The sequence below is a fragment of the Acanthaster planci genome, linkage group LG19, assembly GCF_054643075.1.
Source record: "Acanthaster planci isolate LZ-2023a linkage group LG19, COTS_SCS, whole genome shotgun sequence".
Classification (NCBI taxonomy): Eukaryota; Metazoa; Echinodermata; class Asteroidea; order Valvatida; family Acanthasteridae; genus Acanthaster; species Acanthaster planci.
In genome coordinates this window covers 4,863,152-4,884,392 of record NC_141795.1, presented here as the reverse complement: position 1 = coordinate 4,884,392, position 21,241 = coordinate 4,863,152, and the positions used below count along the sequence as shown (strand labels likewise).

Sequence of the window (21,241 nt, the reverse complement as noted above, 5' to 3'; positions counted from 1 at the left end):
GCAGACTGATCCATTTCACAATGGGGGTAGTAATTCAGACAAATTTGTAAGCAGGGTATAACCTCGGGCCATTCAATTTGCAGACGACTAGCCACAGGGTGGAGGGTGACAGTGCTTGAGGCCAAGATTCAGTTTTTAGTAAGATGAGAGAGTTGAATCCATGTTGTGTCATGCATACCAACGATAAGGAGTGATAAACCGAAAACTAATTAATAAAAAAGTCTTTCCACGATCGAGGGTCTCATCTGTGGTTGTTGACGGGAGATCGATGAGATTGGCTGGTAGAAAGTTGTGGAAAGTAGTGAATTTTATATTGAGAAGTTGGTGAGCTGGCGAAAAGTGCTTGCAAACTTTCTCAGGCTTATTCTCGATTTTGGTAGCGAATCACCAACGTGTGGAAGGACCCACCAAATCCAGAAGTCAGGGAAAACAAGGGTAGCCAGCCTGGGGAATGTGAGCTACCATGCACACTCTACCGTGACCAGAGAGAAAGCCCTACCGTTAGTGGCAGACATCATAATAGCAGAGATGCTGCATCCAACAGTCCCACCCTTTCTCGAGGGGGCAAGTGAGATCTTGTCTGTCTCCCTGAGGTGCTGTGGATACGCTCCAGAGTCCTCAACAATAGTACAGTGACCGCAGGTCATGCGGCAAAGGCCAAACCGACCGCTCACATCAAGACACGGAACAATGGCCCCCGTGTTGTCCCTCTTTGACTCAATTAGTGGGTGATTCCTCGTTGAATGACAGCCAACCACTTGTCGTACACGCTCTAATGTCCCTGGCACACGACTGGATCAGCTTGCCAAACGGCTTTGTCCGTGTTTGGGACAGGTCCAGACAGATATTGTTGACTGTGTCCCCATCTAAAGCCAAACACACTCCAAATAGAAAACACAAATTGTCCAAAATAGTCAGACACCATTGTGCCCGCCAAAACCGTCGAAACCTGGATGCCCTTTAAGCGCCCTCTTTTGTTTTCCCCACCGATATAAGTTTCCCACCCGGGGTCAGAAGTGGTACTTTCCAAGATCTTCGTCCTCAGACAACATTGCTCAAATCTCCAAGTCCTACCAACAGCGTTTTTCACAAAGTGAATTTTGGAGTGGCCACTTAAGTTAATTCGAACTGCATACCATTTTCCCCTCGAGACACTTGACCGAAGCTCCGGAAGATATCAAGAATGGCCAAGAACTTGACCAGCTTCGGTGGGGGTGTTGGCTTCACTGGACCCCACCGTTCCGTCATCGTCTGCTCGCTGTTCGCCGTGTTAACTTCGTGTCACGCCTTCGATGCCCTGTTCCTGAACAATCCGGCTGCCGTAGGGACGCTCTACGACCGACGGGAGAAGCGAGACGCCCCAATGCCTAGGCTCCGAGACTTCGAAGGCGAGTTGGACTTTCTTACCTCCTTCGAACTCCAACACGGCGTGGACTTTGCTGCCAACCACACCACGCCCAAGTACATGTTGGACCTGTACAGTTCCATAGAGACAGGGCAAAATCTGGTGCATCCCTCGATGGAAGAGAAACGGGCCATCACTGAGTCAGACACCGTACGAGGTTTCGCTGCAACTGTCGTTGGTAAGTCTTTGTTTTTCTCCGTAAAATCACATTTTCCTGCAATTCTAGTTTAATATCAAACTTTCCAAGCTCCCACAATTGATGTGTAGAATGACAAGATGAGCGGTGCTTTTCTCATATCTGATCATCATGGTGTATTTTATGCCAAATTATGAACCACCAGTGTGAAATAATGTCTGGATGAAGTTACATTCGTGCCAGATAAAATGTTTTAATTTCCTTTGAAACATTCACCAAGCACTGTTTTTCCATCCCTTCGTAACCGAGGAGAAATCCGATGTCAACATGTCATATTTCATCGTTTTCCCGTGACTGAACTTCACAACTGACGAGGAAATTTCGTGCATGAATGTCTCTCTTTTGGGAAAAAAAATGTCCTCCTGTACATCTGCGAGGAATCGCCTAAATTAATGTTGCAATTGAGTTTTGTATGTCACTTCGTTTTGAATGTCAAAATTCATCAAACTTTGATGTTAACTCTCAAAGAAAAGAACTTTCAAAATCTTTGCTATATGTAATTTCTCAAAGAAAACGGAATCAACCAGTAATATCACCGCCTGACCATTATGTTTTGACCGGTTTCTGACAGACATTTTATTTTGGTGGGGAAAAGTACTAGGATAGTTTATCGCTTAACAGAAAAGGTAATTATCCTTAGAACTTAAAAGCGATTGTGTTCTCCACTTAAGACCTCCACACTTTGATTCAGCAACCTTGTTAGTAACCAAGCTTTTAATTCGAGTTCAAAAACACTTAAATGAAGAACCTACTTCAAGAAAAACTGCACACTTCAAGAGCAAACTCGAGCGAACCCTCAGCGTAAGGTGAGGATTCGTACGGAATCCTCTTGACTTAATTTTGTTATTCAAACAGCAATTAAGCCGTCTGCAAACTAGCTGAAGGCCGCCAAACGAGCTTGCTTATAATCGCCATCTAGCTAATTTGTAGCGGGGCAAACGACCCGGCCACTTAAGCTTATTCCCGGCCCCGTCTTTTCATACTAGCCTTTCTTTATTGTGCTAAGTGAAGTGGCTCGCCACAGGAGCTTATGTTGCTGGGACATAGACCTAATTTCCTGGGTGTCTAAAAGAGATTAACTTGTAAGCTCTTGTAAGCGAAATTTAGAAAATGTCGGCCAGTGGGAAAGTGCATAATGACTATTAACGCCAGCCTGTTATTTGTTTGAACCTGTACAAAGCCAACTTCGAGTCCTGAAATTGCCCACTTTTGTTTTTCAGAAACGCTGCAAAATATTATATGGAAAATATGACCACGATAATGCTTAGTTTTTGAACTTATTTGAATGTGACTTTAGATTTATGAAGACTTGATTCAAAAGGGACTTGAAATCGAACACTTAATCTCAAAGTCAGGATACTTGCCGACTAGATATTGTTTAAGTGAGAAATTTATTCCTGAATAATTATTACTTGTTCTCCTAAATTCAGAATCCAACAGCACATCCAGAGCTGACTTTACCAAGGTGTGGGTCGCTAAATTCCGGGTCACCTCCATCTCAGAGCTGGTGGAACGAGTCCGTCTGGCCGAGCTTCGAATCCTGCTGAACCGTTCCTGGCGCGAGTTCACCATTCAAGTCGCTGTCCACCACTGGGCACCCACCCCCTGCCCGCACGACCCCACCCTCTTCGAATGCCTCAAGAAGCAGTTGCTGATCTCTGGCCTGATCCCGTCGCACCGCCATGACGACTACGACGGGCGAGAAGTGTTCGATGTCACCGAGGGACTGCGACACTGGTTTACCGAGAGCCCGACCTGGCGAGGCGAGTACGAACTGGAGATACGCACCGTGCACAGCGTCCAGAACCCCGAGGACTTGGCTGTTGAAGACTCGCATGAGGAGTCTTCTTCGTATTCATCCTTGTCCTCATCTGTAGAAGAAGAACCAACGCTGGATCAGACTGCTTCCAGTTCCATTGCTCTTGAGGACGTGGTGCTGGTGGTGTTCTCCCGAGCTGTGCAACCCGTCAGCATCACCCACGACGCAGCCGGCTCTGTCAAAGTCCGCACTCCCCGGTCCCCGAGGTCACCCCGCAAAAAGAAGTACAAGAAGCCCACCTCGAGCGCCAGAGCAGAGCAGGAACGCCTCATTCAAGAGAAACTCCTCCGTGAACTCTTTGCAAGTAAGCATGAGACAGGACCCTGCCGTCGAGTGCCTATGGACGTGGATTTCTATAACAGCGACTGGGGACGCTGGATCGTCTACCCGAAGCGCTTCAACGCCTATCGCTGTGCCGGGCGGTGTTCCGGACCTTTGGGTTCCAAAGACAATCCCAGCAACCACGCCATTATGCAAAACATGGTACGTGCTAGCCGGCCAGACCGGGCGCCAGAGCCTTGCTGTATACCCACCAAGCTGTCTCCGTTGAGCATGATTTACCTGGAAAACGGGAACATCATTATGAAACACCATGAGGACATGATAGTAGAGGAGTGTGGTTGCAGATGAACTCGGACTTTAGAAGATCTTTTTGAACTTTTAGATGTTCTTTCATCTGATAGTGAGAAAAATGCGTTGCTAATGATCTGAGACTTTACCTGATCTTGTCAATCTTTAATCGACGAATGATTTTAAGCTATTAAAAGAACTTAAAACCAAAACTCTTCTTCACAAAAGCTTACCTCATAAAATGCTTTTATCTTTTTAAGTAACATTTGCATGAATTTAAATTGACTATGTTGTAATAAACATCATTTGTGTCTATTTACATTTACACGAAAAATATCCAACCTTTTTAAAGAATTTCCTTTCAGAAAGGTAAACCTACTCACTCCAAGAAACAGACGAGAGAAATCTAACAACTTCACATTTCAAATTCTTGACTTTGGTGACCACTGTAATATTCTTTATCAAATCAAAACATGACGTGGGGTTTAAATCTCTAATTGATTCGTTCAAATTATTAAAAAAAGTGAATATAACCTGTGGACACAATTTACCAATCTTTTAAAACTTCTTTGGAAAAATTCAGTGATAGGCTAATTAAATTCCAGTAAGCACAAATACCTGTATTGGGAATTTTGATTATGAGTATCACATTATTTGAAATCAATAAAACGTAATGATGGCATTTTGATGATAAAATCAACAACAATAAGATAAATTCAATTCTCTGAAATGAAAATTGAAACACAAATTATAAATATGAAAAACGAATGCTATGCATTTTAAAAGTCATTTTTTAATTATATTAAAAAATAAACCTCGTATGTTTTCGCAGAAATGCCTTCCAAATTAATTGAATTTTGATCAGTTTCTTACTTTTACCAATCAAAAACTTAAACATTTTGTACAAATTGTAAAATACAGAAAAGAAATTATGTACGATTTAATGACAGTGATTTAATCCTTGTAAAGATTGAACTCATCACTGTAAATAAATAATCAAAATTTGAAAGTTGAACGTAAGAACGTTCAGTTGTCATGCTTTAGTTGTTTTTACATCGCAACTCCAAATTATGCCTTGAGAGTGTTGGTGAGATTGTAAAGACAAGGAAACTTGTTATCGAAGAAAAATGTATCCAGTATCAAACCAGGTATCAGCAATCACTAGTGCCTTTGATAAATGGGTTTCTTTACGTGGGCTCGAGGACATCTCTTGGCTACTGCTGGAAATTGCGGTCCTATGGTGGTGGCTGCGGCAGTTCCCATTATGGCGTGTGTAAATTCGGCCGTGCGTAGCCATGTGATTTGGACACGGCCATAGATTCATGGAAAGTTATCAAAATGGCTTCCATGTGAATTAGTTCTGTGAATCCTGACAGAGGGCGACATTTTCTATAGTTGGTAAGCATGTTGGCAAGTGGTTGTGTCGCCTCATTACTGAGTCAGTTCTGACAACAGAGGGCGAAATTTACACTTGCAACACTTTTTGTCGCTTGAAAACTTTGAGACCGAAAGTACTTATCGGGAATGACAATTAAAAAAATTCTGAGTTTAAGCGTGCCTAGCTCTTCACAGAGTCAGTAGTTTTATAAAATAAATGCTACTCAATATGACCAAAATGACTGAAAGATTACAAGGACTTTAATGTGAAAGAATAAGCAATAGTCCAGCTAAATAATTTTACAACTAAAGACTAAATCTGTTCACAGAATTTGTTGGATGCATGTTTCCCTGAGGTTCGCGTTGCTATGGCTCTAACATTAATACGGGCTGGTACGATTCCCTAATTTCTTTTACGCCAACAATTTGTGATTGAATCGTACAGATGCAGTCAAGGTAAAAATTAAAAAATCGTTCCCATGGTATTAGTCGACTGTTCTTGAGGGGCAGAGCCGCAAGCTTAGCCGCGAAATTCAGTCAGCCGCGCCGTGTGTCTCTCCGATCGAGTCGTGCTATCAATTTTCCCAATCGGCCGTGGGTCTCGCCGTGGCGAGTTAGCCTTCCAATTATCCATCTGGAGGGGGATCTCCACTCAAGGACATCACAGTTTCATCAAATACAGACACATATCAGGGAACAAAAATTGTTCTTAGAGGTTAAATCTAAAGGTCATGACCTTTATCAAACTGAATATACATCCATTCTGTCTTCATAAATCGAAAGTTACAGAGATGTAAAAATGGATACGGTAAAACTAAATCAAATTTGAGTGAAATCAAATGAGAGGATGCTAATGGACTGGGATTTGATGAGCACAGCATGCTACGAGCTAGGATGACGATGAAGTAACCTGCAGATTAAAACAAATGACTGATTTTTAAAGCTAGACTCATGGCATCTGTGGGGCTGCCATTAACAAATGACATGATCCGTTTCATTGGTTGCCCAGAAGGGTTGAAAAAGGGGCGGGGCATGCCATGATAGGAGGGGGAACACAATCACGCATTTAATTTTAAAAATGAGACATCTTTTTTCATGATACAATGTTAAATTTGAGAAGAACAAGTAAGTTTGAAAGTATTCAAAGAGGAGTGAACTTGCAACTCTGTTATCAACACTCCCTCATTTTGCAGACCGTCTCCTCATACTTTCTTTTTAAGATTACTTTGAAAAGTACTCTTATTTTGTCAAAACCAAACATTTATGGATAAATTATCCTCATAGAAAGATCAAAATTTGGTCTCTGGGATTGAGGTTGTTTGGAGCATTCAGTAACCTCCTGAAGAGTGTCAAGGGTCATTTTATATCCTGCTTTTCAGCGTTTGAGGGTGGAATTAAAACAAAAGGTTAACTTAAATATATGGCAGGTAGCGTAGCGTTTCTTTTGTCTATCAAAAATGCGAGCGCTGCAAAGAGGAAAAAGGTCATAAAGCGACTGACATCAATATAACATCCGCGCAAGATTAAGCGGAGAAAAGATTATCGACTAATATGGAGGAGGAAAAGATGTCCATCAGAAAAGTATGCCGGGAAAAATGTACATAAGGCATATTAATGTCATTCTCCCTAAAATGACATCAAAGCAATAGCGCCCTCATTTGTAAGGGAAGCTACAGAAAATATTCAAAAGTTTCGTTGGAATAGCTGAAATTTACATCAGCATGCAATAAGAAGGTAAATATGTATTACGAACAAAATTATGCAGGACAAACAAAATTGGTCTGGCTGAATTAATGGCGGATCAGACACCCACAATGGCATTACGGGACTCCACACTTGCATCTTTGAGTAACACTGGTTTGAGCTGTAAAAGTCGTATTTACTAAAAAAATATCGACCTGCCAGTTGCTTCTAACTACAGTCTAGATTCAGTTTGAGCAATAAATTATTGATGATTGCTTTTGCTGCACGCTTCAATGTCACGCGGAATGTCTAAAATCAGGCGTGTCTGATTAATTCCAATGCTCGTGCGGCTTTTAAAAATGTCAAATACATCAAATAATTCATCTTAATTTCCTAGGTGCACTCGCACGAACGAAGCGTTTATGTAGCGTGTGTTATTGGTAATCATTAACTTTATCTTATTTACTTGTGTTTCGTATGCACGGGGCAAATGCACTTTTTGAAGGGATTCGTCACTTAAAAACAGAAAGGATTGGTGAGTGAAGATTTTTTTCTGGTATAATAGTGGATGATCGAGGACATTCCAAAGCTAATTACGACTTTGGTAACTTGATTTTTGTAATGATTTTCAACTTCTCAACAACTGAGGGCACTCCAAGAATACATTCCCTTGATAAAACAAATTTAACCTCCTAGTAATTAGCAATCACGATAGTGTCAAGACCTTATCATTGGAAAAACATAAGCTGGCTACTGAAAACATCACAGAAACAAATCACATTTCCACGAAAACCAAACTGAACTTGGCAAGATGTCCGTGCCAACTGCCAGAATTATTATGTAAACGTACAAGCCCACGATTCGATCTTACATCAACACCATGGGAACCTTCAGATTAGTAATTAAAAAAACCAAACAAGGTGACGTGCCGTTAGACGGGTCCATCGTGGAGAAGACACTTGGATTGGTGAATGGAATGTCGTAGGTTCACATCCTGTCCAAGGTGCACTCTAGGGGTGGGGGGAGGGCTTGATCTCCCCCGGGGGATTAAATCCCTATCCCCTATTGCGGTACGACAGGGTGTCTTGACCACCATGAGCAACATGTATTTGGGGGTGATATTCCGGTTCAAGTTCCCCGACATATCTAAGTTCACCACTGTGCTACGTGTGAATACTTGCCTTAACGCTTTGTGATACAGAACTGATGAAAGGGGGAATTAGCCGTCATCAAACAATTTTTCTCAGCTCAGATAGTGGAAAGAAAGTTTGATTTGTATTTAGTTCTCCCGACTGAAAACGAAATACTCAGGTGCTGCAACACGAACCTGAAAACGAGACGGTACAAAAAAGAACCTCCACCTCTTGACTACACACTTTGATTATCGGCTGCTCGCACGGTATTTACTTTGATCTTCTGTTCCCTCTGCAATTGTGAAATGAAAACACTCCTCCATGACAGACGGTGTTACTTAACTCATGAAGCAGCCAGGCTTGAACGATCCAAAGACCCTGACACCTCAGAACAGTGAAGTGCAATGCAGTCGTTCGTCCCATGAACGCTGGCAACGATACACGCAGAGAAACTCAACAGCTGTGGTATTTACCTTACTAATTGGATGGGGTCCGAATTCACACCTGTTCATTTCCCCCATATCGCCGCACTGGTGCATTGTTTTCGCCGACGTTAGTGACATCACGTTATTATGTCGTTTCAACCTTTCAACTCAAATTTCTCCAAATTCTGATGAGCCGTTTGCGATGTGGTTTTGAAAGTCAGTCTATTTCACTTGCTTTGCGCCAATATATAGGCCCACGAAGCTTGCACTTAAAAAAACATTTGGGTGGCAGTGTATATTAAATATTGTACACAGAACAACGGAGAAAGTAATTATGAGCCATTCATCTTTCTTTTTATTGATTAAATGTCGTACATGCATGATTCCAGCAATTATACATTATGTAAACAATAGGAATACATGTAGGCCTGTGTCCATTGTCGAAAATCAGGCCAAATTTCCACCTTTCTGAATGCCAACAAAATGACTCGTACAAATTTTCATGACTTATTCTTTGTTTTGGATGGAGTAGACCATGCTACCACTGATTTTAGGGACGGTCCAAGCAACTTTAGAGAAGCAGCCCGGAGAAATATTTCAACCTGTGGTCACGGACCTGCTGATCAATCGTCGTTGGTTTCCATAACCCTCCAGCGTGCTCTGCTTCCCTAATAGTCATTTATTTCTAGCCGTACTGACCTGGTGTCTACGATAGCTGTGATGAAGGAGACACCACGCGTCGCGTGCCGGGTTTACGTGCGCGGTACCGAATCTGTGCACGTAATACGCTCGGAGATAAAGCTTTTTCCTATGGGGGCCCACTGGCCCATCCTTCATAAGGTGTCTCTCTCGTAGTGGTACTTCACTGGACTTTTTTTTGTCAAGGGATAGTCTGTACCCGTACGATCATTTATTTCTAGGAAATTTCAAACAAGGCCCATCCGGCGGCTGCAGCAGCAAAAACAGTCTTACGGCAAAGCTAGGGAATGGATTTCTGGACTTCAAGTCGGAAGAGCTTTCACGAAGTTTTATTTTTCAGTATTTGGAGTTACAACTTCAACAACAATCTTATCAGGGGCGACGAAAGCTAGAACTAGCGGGCCACATTTTTAGATCGGTAAGTACTTTATTTATTCAATTCACTACCGGTTTTATGTTTCTGTTAGTTATTTTCTGTATTCCAATTCAGTCAAATTTTTTACTATGGGTGGGTATGTGATGTCGAACTGTAAATTCCCTTTTTTGCTTTTAAAACTGACAAGGACGAAGCATGTTTGGAAACAAAATATTTGATTAACTGATTTTGTTTTTTCTAAATTTAGAATTCAGTTCATGCCTTAGAATCTTCGCTATTTTGAATTTATTTTCGGGCAAACAAGCCTAACTTTTTTAAAGGATGGTTTTCCTGGGGACACGTTGGAGTGATTTAAAAAAAAGAGCATCAACTAATTTTTATTCAACTGGAAGTTAACTTGGACGTTTCAATAAGCGTCGTCTGAGAAAATATAAAATACATTCTATAAGATTCCAAGCACCCTTCCATGTTTCTTGGACTGTGGAGGGCATACGACGTATTTGCTTGAAATTCTGCACTAATAACAAAACATCACAAAGTGACAAACAGGTGCACATTTCGGATACGATAGCAAGTCAAACTGTTTATTGGTCTGTAATTAGATTACCACAAACTGGGCGGCTGCGTCGGATGTTAACGGGCAAAACAGACGGTGTACCGAGCTACAGAAAGGCAGTTGCGCACGTCTCAAAAGGGGTGTGGTGGTATGTCACGTCATATCTTCTTTAAAATGGATAATATGGCCGTACGCACTAAATTGGATAATCTTTTAATCCTCCTGGCAGGGGCAGGAAATTTCCTTAAGTTGACTCCGAAATAATTGATACTTAACTACGAGCGCCGATTACCAAAGCGCGTATTGTGTTAATGAAGCAATGAAATTAAAATTGGGTTTCAAAAAGGTAAGCCCTGATAAAATAACCTCTATACTGGTCTGCATTCATGCTTAAAACTTAATTGCAGCTTATAAGCTGATGATGCTAATAAGAGATATTTTTTTGAATACCCACAGTCTTTTTCTCTTTTAATTTATCATCAATATTTGATGCATTAATTTGACCAGTTCATTATTAGCATAAAAATTGCTACAGTTTTTTTTACCAGATTTTAAGTTTCCAAAATTTAGGAAGTGCTCAGTAGGGAAAGAATAATGGCCAATTACAAAGTGGGCAGGGGAAATGCTCTGGCTTGGCCCATCTAGCGGTACTATTGGACGATTGTTTCTGCAGTTCAATTAATTAGATTAAAGAAGGATTTATTTTCCACTGGCAATGAAAACAATGATTCTACAAGGCGGTAATTAAAACTTGGAAGGAAGAGGATATGAAAAAGGGGGAACATTTTCAGTTTTAAGTGGTAGAAACTGCTGTATGATATTCCAGGGATGCAGGAATCTATACTTATGAAACCAGTCCACTTATTTATGGGCCTGTTAACGGGATTTGACAAACCTGATTGAAATGCGACTGCTTACACGAGGCTTTTCAGTGTATAAAAAATAAGGGAATATAATTGAAAAAAGCTACTTTTATAAAAAAAAATAAGTAAGATACACCTACACAATTAAATTTATTGCAACAAGTTCAATTATTTTTAGTATCAGTTTTGTTTTTCACTGAAGTCGAGAGCACTCTGACAACTTGTGGCAAAAACTGACAAACCTACTCGGGTGAGACTCGAAAATACGACTCTCACTTGACAAGTGCTTGTACAAGCACAGACGCCCACGTTATCAGCGAGCTTACCAGTAACATATATGTCACATAGGCGCACATAATCTACGTACCTGAAGCCTTCAAATTATATTTCAAAGGGAGGTACGTTTGCCAAAACAAATTGTGTAACGGTGCTGGGATAGCAGTTGTTATTTTGCTAGCAGTTGCCACATGACTTGTGTATAACCAACGAACGTGTCCCTTTAAACAAGCGCTAGCTTTAGTTAGCGCACAATTTGGTATTTCACGAGTAGGCGCCATCGTCGCTGTATCAAATCAGCCAGAACTCGATCATACATGATCGCTCGGGTGTTGCTGGGATTATCGTTCCAAGCTGTTCTAGCTGATAATGTCTCGCACGCACACCATCATCACTAAACTTAGCAGATATCCCCTGGGAAAAGTACTTATGAATAAAGAAAATAGGAGAATGTATTTATCTCAACATTCGCTCAGTGCATCGAGTGAATGTTATCATATAAGAGATCTTTATTTAATATGGCCAAACGAAAGATTCGGTTTCCAGTTGGGATCATGCATATAACATGTTCCCACAGACCCTCTCTGCGTTATCACGGCTATACAGGCTTGTCTTTGAGCATAATCCAACCCGATATCTATTCTAATGACACAACTCTTTGATGTCGCCCGTTTATGACAATTCCACTTTACGAACACGACCCTTCGAGCGACTGGTCCTCTGATTCCTTGAAATTTCTTCTTCTTCACATATTAATAGGACTGCAAATATTTTCGGAGCTGTAAGACATTTTTGACAAGCAAACTGCAATAAATGAATGAATAATTCATTCATTATTTTGTAATCTGGGAAAAGGAGTCAAACATTAAAGAAACATCAAATCCAAATACAAAAGGAGAGCCACTGAATCAAAGAATTTTTGGACCAAATTCAGAATGTTAGCATTGGAATCAGTTTGCTCAATATTAAGTATCTTAATTGGTAATAAAGTCGCTTTGATGTGTATAGTTAGAGTACAAGTTTATGTAAGCAATGAATGATAAAAACTCGATAAAGTCACGGTTGAAAACAAATACAAAACACGCTGCCTTAAATAATAGTCATCACATTTGTTTCCTTCGAAAGCCAAAAAGCAACCCCTAAGAAGACGTATAAATCATGACTTCTAAGTTCTAGGGCAGCTCAATGATTTATTCATCCGTCCCAGACGTGATTACGTGTGAAATGAAAAGCTAATATTTAGCTAAACTCGGAGGGACCGTTGCTCGCCAGCAGAGTAGCTAGCAATGCGTGGCGTGTTAGGCCTGTTTTGATAGCACTAATCACTCTGGTCTCCACCGAGAGAGTCATTCATGTCGTACTTCTGGTTCCTGTTGATCTGCCCTTTTTGGAGTAGGATTATTCAGATGTGACTTGGGAATCGTGGATTTGTAAGGGGGGCATCTCAACTAGAGTTGTTTTCTGCTGGGTGCGGAATTGAATCCTCCGATCACCAAAGTGTGAATGTTCCCACCAGTGCCTGTCAGGGCGGTTTCAGTTTCCGCCCGGAAAATCCCCCCGGTTTCTCTCAAAATCACATTTCCTTCCTAGTTATCTCTCAAAGGGCAGCCAGAAAGCACTCTCATTGTCCTTTTGTTGCTTCAGAGTAGATCGAGACGTTGCTTCTCGGAAAGGTAAACAAAGCTGAAAAGGCACCAAGTCCTCCGAGGTAGACAATCAAAAATTTACAAAATTACAGATGGCCCTATGCAGAAGAACTGATATCAAATATTCACCAATAGAGGCTTTTCATGGTAGCCATCCTGCAGGGCAGTTGTTTTGTTCTACAGGGAAACCTCTATTGTGCATACCCTCTGGAACAAAAGCGCTGGCCTGCAAAATGACAGCCACGCAAAACCTCTGTAGGAAATTTAATGTTATTGCCATATCGGTTGAATTTATAGAGCTATTTTCCGCCTCCTCAAAGCATCAAACCACATTCAATTAATGACGAAAAGATATTTCACAGGGAGATAGCGGTATGTCATTGTTGTAAAGTGGCTTGCTTACGGACACAGTGAACTTGCGTGTGTAGAAATCTGTGTTAGCAACCCTGCTAAACACCATAACAGGCAGATTCAGAGGAAAAAGATCAATTAAACCTCGAAATCAGAATGACGTATATGCACAGAAAATATTTTATTGACATGGAAGAAGAAAGAAGGAGTTATAAGTTTATCATGTCTTTATACAAAGCAAAAATGTTTCGAACGAGGCGTATCAAAAACAGCAATCGTTTATCTTTGTGGATATGCATTATAAATGATTTCATAAATACGTTCTTGAGAAGGCAAGGAAAAACGTCTCCAAGATACAAAGACCTGAGGATGGGCTTTTCAAGAGTGCATCCCAGCCAATTCACCGTCACCTTAGAGACAAATCTCCCAGGGGGGACGCAGAGAAAGGCTGTATATGTACTCCGTCCAAACAATACAAAACGAAGAAGGGTGAGCTAAGGCAACGAATCAATATGTGCATGATTGTAGGTGCAGGAAGGTGAAAAATGTTGGGCCAGACAGGGACAGGCTCGACCGCTGACAAACAGAAAAGAGTTCGGCTATTAATTATGCCGAGAAAAACAGGGTTCACAGAGTAGACGACTGATTCATTTTTCTTTTGGCGTGTTACTAGTGCGGGCAAAAACTGAGTAATTTGGTCGTAGCAATTTAGAATAAGCTGTGCTTTAGTCATGGAATTTCGGGTAGTCATATCACACGTGAGAAAGAACATGCCAGTAAAAAAGGAAAGACCGGAAATTTTTGGCCTGAAAACGGGTTACCCACTGCAATTTACAGGTCTATCTTACAAAGAAGAAAATATACGTCACTGAGTGAGAAGGGTAAAGTCTATTTAGCAATTTGAAGAACGTTGTTTTTTATTTTGCAACAAGTTCATCACTGGTCAGAAATGAAATGTTGCCTTAAAATGCCCACTTATTCTACCAAAGATCAAGAGAGGGGTATTATTTCTGTATTCAGCATTTAGCTGTGGTATTTATTAAGTTGTAACCTATATGTTTCAGCGACTGCTAGGGATTTTTAAGCACCTTATGATTCAAATTATTGGCGAGCATGGCAAAAACTAAGATTGTGACGTAGAAAGAAATGGTTCCACATGTGTAGCTAATGCGTTTGTGGAGAAAGAAAAACACCTTCGTTAGAAGGATACTCCCATTTCGTCCCCTTAGATCTCCATAGCCACTGCCGTTTGATCTTGTTATTTATAACTTGTCATTTTGAACCGATGTCGTACGTTGTGGCTGCTATTGTTTATTCCATTTTCTCTCCATTTTATCTCCATCTTAGTTCCATTTTGCAAAATCCTGTCCAATGTAATGTATTTCAAGACAAAATGAAACACAACGGACCTGACTGAAGAGTATTATGCATCTGAATTTTGTTCAAATTCTCTCTCCTGCTGGAGGGCAACCCGGAGGCCGATCTTTGAGCTTCGAGTTTTATTCTTTTCCAATTTTGAAAATTAGACTTACAGATCCGAAGGGGATGCATGAATTTTGGAATCAGCATCCAATATTGTCTTCATGTTTTTTTGCCGCTGGGTTGGCAAACAACTCTGTCTGAATGTGTATTTCTCTGAGCGGGATCAGATGTTCATAGAATTAACAAAGGGAATTCCCGCGACTCTCCTGTGAAATCCAGGAAAATGTGATTTACATTTTGAAGCGATTGCCAGCTTGCAAATTATCTTTACATCAGCTTAGAACGAATCAGCCTGGCCAAGGCATGACTTGTATCTTGGCATCCACTGTCAAGAAGGGTTTGAATTTATTACGTTTGATGGATATTCCCCAGCAGTCAATTTCTCATGACCCGTCAAAAGCGTCAGGGCCTGAAAATGACGACGTGTTTGTTGGTAACCAAAGCCATGACACACACAGGACGTCTGGTGGGAGAATGAAGTTGTCTAAAACTGCCTTTAACAATCATTATTTGGCGGTTTTGCAAAGCTCAGTTCTTCTCTCATAATTTTGTTCATGTGACTGTGCCAGCTATAAATACTTTCACCTGTCTGTAAAGTCTGTTTGATGGTCGTCCAGGCAGAAAAGCAAAATGGAGACTTGTTTTTGCCGCCCAAACAATGGTTGACATATAGTCACTATGAAATGTGCTTTTGATGCTGATTTTTATTCTTACCTTTTCCCCGGTCTATTCACGATTCATAATTACTTCAACATTTCCTCTGTACCATACCAGTGACTTACAGCTTTAATATATTACGGCTCCGTTAAGTAGGGTATGAGGCGGCTTGAGCGCAGCGCCAACGTCCGTATATCGGGCCGCGCGGTTCCACGCTGGTGTGGTTGTCCAACTTAATCACATCGTTTCGTTACTGACACGGACGGCAAACAGATCACGTTTCAGCAAGCTAAGGCAGAGCGGGTACCGCCATACTAGACACGATAGAGGGGCCATTCAATTGGTATTTTGCTAGCATTACTCCCAGAGAAGAAGGGACGAACACACCGCGGGCAAACCGGCTCGACACGTTGAAAAGAACTGAATAGCGCATATTGGTAACTTTAAATGAAAATATAAAAAGAAATCCTTGCATGTTTTGAAGAACGTTACCCTTATTCTTGAAAGTTTGGATCAATGGAGAAATACAACCATTGGATGAGATGTGAACATCCTGAAAATGAAGTACGGAAGCCCGTTAGGGCCACGTGTCTTTCTCTTTCACGGCGGTGTGTTTCTCTTTCGTGAAAGAGAAAGACACCTGGCCCTAACGGGCTTCCGTAATGAAGTAAGGTAAAAGGACGTCAATAAAATACGTGACTGGCGCCGGTCGAAGCACTTACCTAATTTGAATTCGAAGTGTCAAGGAACCAAATTGCTTTTTTTCAATTGACTGGTTTTGGTTAGTTTTTCAAATTGTACCACCATGTACGTTATACAAATAAACCTTTACCTTTAAGCTAACTTTAAAATCTGGTTTCACGCGTGAAAAGTAGAATCAAATCTGGTCCTTTTCAAAACAGCCTGAACATTTCCAGCATCGAGACATGGGCGAAAGCCTTGAAGGCTAATTCTCTAGTGAAATTTTAACCTTATCCTATCTGGGTCGACGGCACCAGCTGTCCACTTCTCTTCTCCAGAATCTACACTTCGGTCTATTCCAAGATCAATACCTTAATGAATGCATTCAATGGGCGGACACTAATGACCCAAAGAAAACAGCAAATCCTAATGAGGTTCACTAGTCTTGATCCAAGCGCAGCAAAAATGCGTTCCTTACATTGATTGTCCAAGCCAGGTTCACGCGGACAATTGATTTACAGGACAAAGTGTTGATTTCTGCATAAACATTGGAGAAACCAGCCCATTCGTCAATTGAAAATAAATTGACTTGACGAGTTAACTTAAAATAAACAAAGAGTTAAGGCGTATGGTATTTATCTGACTTTTTACATCAATTTCTATGTTAGGTTGAGCTGAACGCCCAAACTTGTAAATCGCCTCGGTTACGCAACCTGTTAGAAGCTTTGAAAAGCTAAAAATGAAAAGGATAGCATAACACACGGTGGTTACAGAACACGGCTGGGTGTATATCAACTTCTCTACCAAGTGAAACATCATAAGGCTGCTCAGTTCTGCAAGTTAAGTTTATTATTCAATTGGACACAAAGATCATGCAAATCATAAGCCTTGTTGTCTTGATCGGAGATTATTGTCAACATAGACTAGTAAGTGTTATGACAAGAAATCATCAAAATCACTGTAGAATGTAGAACCATTAAGCTGTTCAAATTGGAAATATTTCTTGTTTCTTTCATCTTTGAGACACAAACAACTTCTGTTTTTAGACACGTCCTCCACAAAGGTGCTGAAAACATCGCAAAATTTAGAGTCTTTGAAAAGCCAGAACTCATGTATTCATTTGCCTAAAATGTGACAAGCAAACCCAGCACCAAGTGTGGTACCTATGTTCGAAATACATTCTGCTCCTGAAGGCACGTGAATATTTCCGTTTAGTTTGGGTCTGGCGTTTTTAGCGAAAGATTTTTCGTAGCGTATCAAATCAACATGTAACCCAACCTGGAAATCTATGGCAGAACCATTCATATTGGCGACTGGTCACTAGATTGATCATATTTCGTCCCTTTTCAGGCCCAATCTGCGCGGCTAGGCAACCTTATCCCTTGCATCGGTGCACTTTCTATCGCGGTCCTAGGCTTGGCGCGCCCTCCCGGCAGAATTAATCCACCCTCTGGGGAATGGGTCGCTCCCCCGCAGAAATTACCTCCAAAACTCGACGAATTATTGCAGCTACCTGTTTTCCCAAACTGGTACCTGCCTGCAACACTATTGATCGGTTCACTTCTCCAACGCGAAGAAAAGAAAAGACCTTGCCAAACAACGATGCAAATATCGATATGAGAGCTCTCCATGAAATGCTGCTCTTCCTTTAATTCAATGTGCGCGCTCCAGGACAAAGGACATAGGAAATAAAATTCGCTACCTCTACGCTGTGTTGGTTTTGGTCGAAAGTAAAATACCCGGCAATGACGTATACGGTTTTGAAGCTGCGCATGGCAATATTGCCATTTTATTATTTTTTCATGCAGTTAGCAAACGATTGGAATATCATTAATGCTTACAACTTGGCTTTTTGACTCAAGCTTTGATACTGTAAATTCACATGCATCAGGGCATCCTATACACGAAGACCGCTGTTTTCAAGCATCATGTCAAGCTTGGCGGTGATGTCGTGTACACTCAATACCACTGAATTAAATAGTCAAGTCACCTGAAAATGATTGGGTAATTCGACCTGTTTTTTTCCAAGCTCCAGGACAGGAACAGGAGAAGAACATGTTTTGCAAATGTTTAATACCTGGAAAAAAACTGTACAGGAGTAAAATTACCCACGTTTAACGGATAATTTCCAAGACATTATGCGCGAGTTACATCTTCCCTTGAACGGGATTTATAAATAAAAAGTGCACTTAATTTTTAATCAGAGTTCCCTCCTTTATAATTTTACACTCGATCGGCAGTCATAGTGATGGTTGAAAAATCAATATTTAATTTAAAAGGATGGCACTTTGGGCAAAAGTTGTTGGCAGGTTTGGCTTGTGGTTAAATATGTTCCTCTTACCTCTTGTCCACGTCCACATTCTGGTTATGATACTGGAGGTTATTGCTGCGTCATTCACGCAGGATAGACATGGCAATCTAGACCACCTCACATGTGAGTCGACGCGAAAGCGATGTGTGGTGAAATGACACTGGAAATGATTGCCATTGGCGACAGGTTTTATTGTGAGAGTATTGAAGATAATTCGAGGGATTCTTAAAATCCATCCCCACACTACAATTCTCATTAATTTATTTCACCGCTGTCGTTTTTTTTATTTTCTCGCTTACATTTTAAAGTAAGTCTTTTAAATGTTCTTTAATTTGATTTTACCACTTCTATTTAGCTTTTTATTATTACTGTGCTCACTTGAAATCCGAAGAGACACTTTTCAAGTTCAATTGGTAATAAACTGTCTACGGAATAGGCTAATAATAGGCCTACTTGTCATTCTGCCGTCCTTGTTTTATGTACTGTTTTACATTCAACATTTTCCCCTTCGACTAAAAACTGATGAAAGGAAAGTGACTTTTTTCAGAGTGTATGAAATAACAGAGTGGATTCGTCTGCACCTTTGAATACAAACAAGTTTGTCACATCCTGTTTTAACGATGGAACCGATGTCTGACAGAACACAGCCACGGACGTTATGCGAATAATTCAATGGCAATGTACTCGTGTAGAATAACAAAAATTTGTCATGTTGATACCCAGTCGCCTTTTGTCAAGGGACATACGTGTACCCGGGGCAAGTCTTTTGTCCTTGAGGTTGTGACGGTCGCAGAGACGGAAGGTGTAATTACTTCATCTTTCAAAAATATTTTTCATAATGCAAGTCGCTGAAAGGGAGGAAATGAAGTTATTTTTCTTTGAGTGATGTCACTGTGTATTTGCAACACCACTCCGCAAGAACAACAAAAGAAAGATAAACCTGTGAAAGAGTAGGTGAATTCTAAATTATGATGACGATTCCGACGACAAGAGTCAGTACTTTCAAACAAAACGGTGGTGCTGATGTTGAAAGTGCAGAACGGAAAACCTTTTTACAATAAACTTTGGATGAAATTAAGCACTTGCTTTAAGAGTACCAATGGCACATAATGACCCATCTCAATTCATATTCTCAGGTAAAGGTCTAAGATTCCCTGTTTTGGTTGTTAAATTACTTCTAAGACACTCATGTCACCTACGATGCTATGTCTGTTAGCTTTCGATGAGTAGAACACTTTTTTACGCTTTTGGAGGCAATATTTTACACCCCCGCGTATGTTATCAAAGCGAAAGAAATTCAGCGTTGAATAAAACTGTTTGTTCTGTCCTGAGAGGCCAGGTGACAATCTAACAAGGTTCAGGTCTTCGTTGTACTTTGATCAAGGAGCCCATTCTTAGGGTGGAAGTATTTTTGTTATCTATAGTGCTACAAATAACCAGGCCTTGATTGTTTCTCTACCAAATGCTTATACTAGACTAAGAGGATCCTCGTGGGTGTGGACAGTAATCAAGTCTGTTCGGAAAGAAGCAATGCAAATACAGTACACAACAAATCCCAATTCGCAACACATTTATTTTGGCACCTGAAAATTGTAGTTCAACAAGCCCAGTTTCCGGATTACACTAAGTGCCTTCAGTGAGCACACGTTTTTGTTCCTCCTTGACGTGCATGAGTCCACCCTGTGTACTTTTATTGTCAGTGAATATCTTTATAATATACTTTCTGAATTAAGGTTTGAAACTTGCCGGATGAATGTTCCAAATGGCTCTAAAGTCAGTGATTGATGAGCCACGAGCGAAAGCCAATGATGTCTAGGTGGAATTTTGTGATTAACAAACTCTGTCGAGTGAACAAAATATTGGCAGATTGGCTTGCCTAAAATGCAAGGGATTTACACAAAACTGAATATAGCTCCTTAGAGGAAATTTGGAACACAAGGGGATATGCAGTTGATGGGGACAACATGACAGGAGAATGAAATCGATTCGTAGATTTATAGTATACTAAAATGTAGTGAGCCTGGAAATGTAGACGTGGAAACATTTGGTTCATTCTTTGAAATGTTACATTCCATCGATGTTTGTTCACCAAAGCTATAGCCTACAACGAGACATAATCGATTCTTATTGTCAAAACTTCGACTGTCAAGGTGTTAAACATCCAAGCAAGATTCATCCTCAAATGGCCCCCTAATCAAAAAGCTTTGTTACGATGAGGAGACTCTGTTTCATCAATCTGGAAAGTTTTACACATACTTCCATTATCTATCATGGTGGGTACGGTGACAAACATAACAGGTGTAAGATACGTTAAGTTAGAAGTCCAGCTCAAAGAGCTTGGTATAACTGACAAACGGTCATAACGGCAGAATTTCATTCCCCAGAAGTTATCAGTCATCGCTGCAGTTGCTGAAATATTTTCGGGCCAGACCGCACGTTTCCAATCACAACTGACTTTAGTGTGTCGTGATTGGTGTTCGTAGAGCAACGTGGTACCACAAATTAAAGCCATAAAACAAATATATGGACTGAAATATAGGTCAGGCGATGATCATGGGAAGAGCAAAGAGGATATTTTATGTGGGATGGAAAAAAGCATTTCCAAAGCAGTTATCAGTGCATTATAAATCAATGTGAATAGAGTCATAACAAACCGTCCAGTGTTGGTTAGGGAGCAAGTGGCGGTGTGTATACATGTATTATCAAAGCTGTCCTTTGACAATAGCTTTTCACGA

General features: G+C 40.8%; 2 protein-coding genes across 3 annotated transcripts in view; both read left to right on the top strand.

Moving 5' to 3' along the window:
- Positions 1-436: 436 nt before the first annotated feature.
- LOC110973563 (nodal homolog) lies at positions 437-4,620 on the top strand. The gene is made up of 2 exons (XM_022224466.2): positions 437-1,583; positions 3,032-4,620. Exons 1-2 carry the CDS (start codon positions 1,184-1,186, stop codon positions 4,048-4,050), a joined length of 1,419 nt encoding a protein of 472 aa, XP_022080158.1. The 5' UTR covers positions 437-1,183; the 3' UTR covers positions 4,051-4,620.
- Positions 4,621-9,200: 4,580 nt separating this feature from the next.
- The window catches only part of LOC110973154 (substance-P receptor-like), a 35,384-nt gene continuing 23,343 nt past the window's right edge, over positions 9,201-21,241 (top strand). The window contains exons 1-2 of one of the 2 annotated variants that reach the window (XM_087129875.1): positions 9,201-9,725; positions 10,286-10,387. The gene's annotated coding sequence lies outside the window, so the exon portion shown is untranslated. The remainder of the gene's footprint in view (positions 9,726-10,285; positions 10,388-21,241) is intronic. The other variant, XM_022223730.2, reaches the window with a different exon arrangement.

What these genes read in the sequence shown, in the direction of transcription:
- LOC110973563 (XM_022224466.2), top strand. Translation starts at nt 1,184, where the DNA reads ATGGCCAAGAACTTGACCAGCTTCGGTGGGGGTGTTGGCTTCACTGGA. An exon ending in TTTCGCTGCAACTGTCGTTG is followed by an intron (nt 1,584 to 3,031) that starts GTAAGTCTTTGT and finishes TCCTAAATTCAG; the next exon opens with AATCCAACAGCACATCCAGA.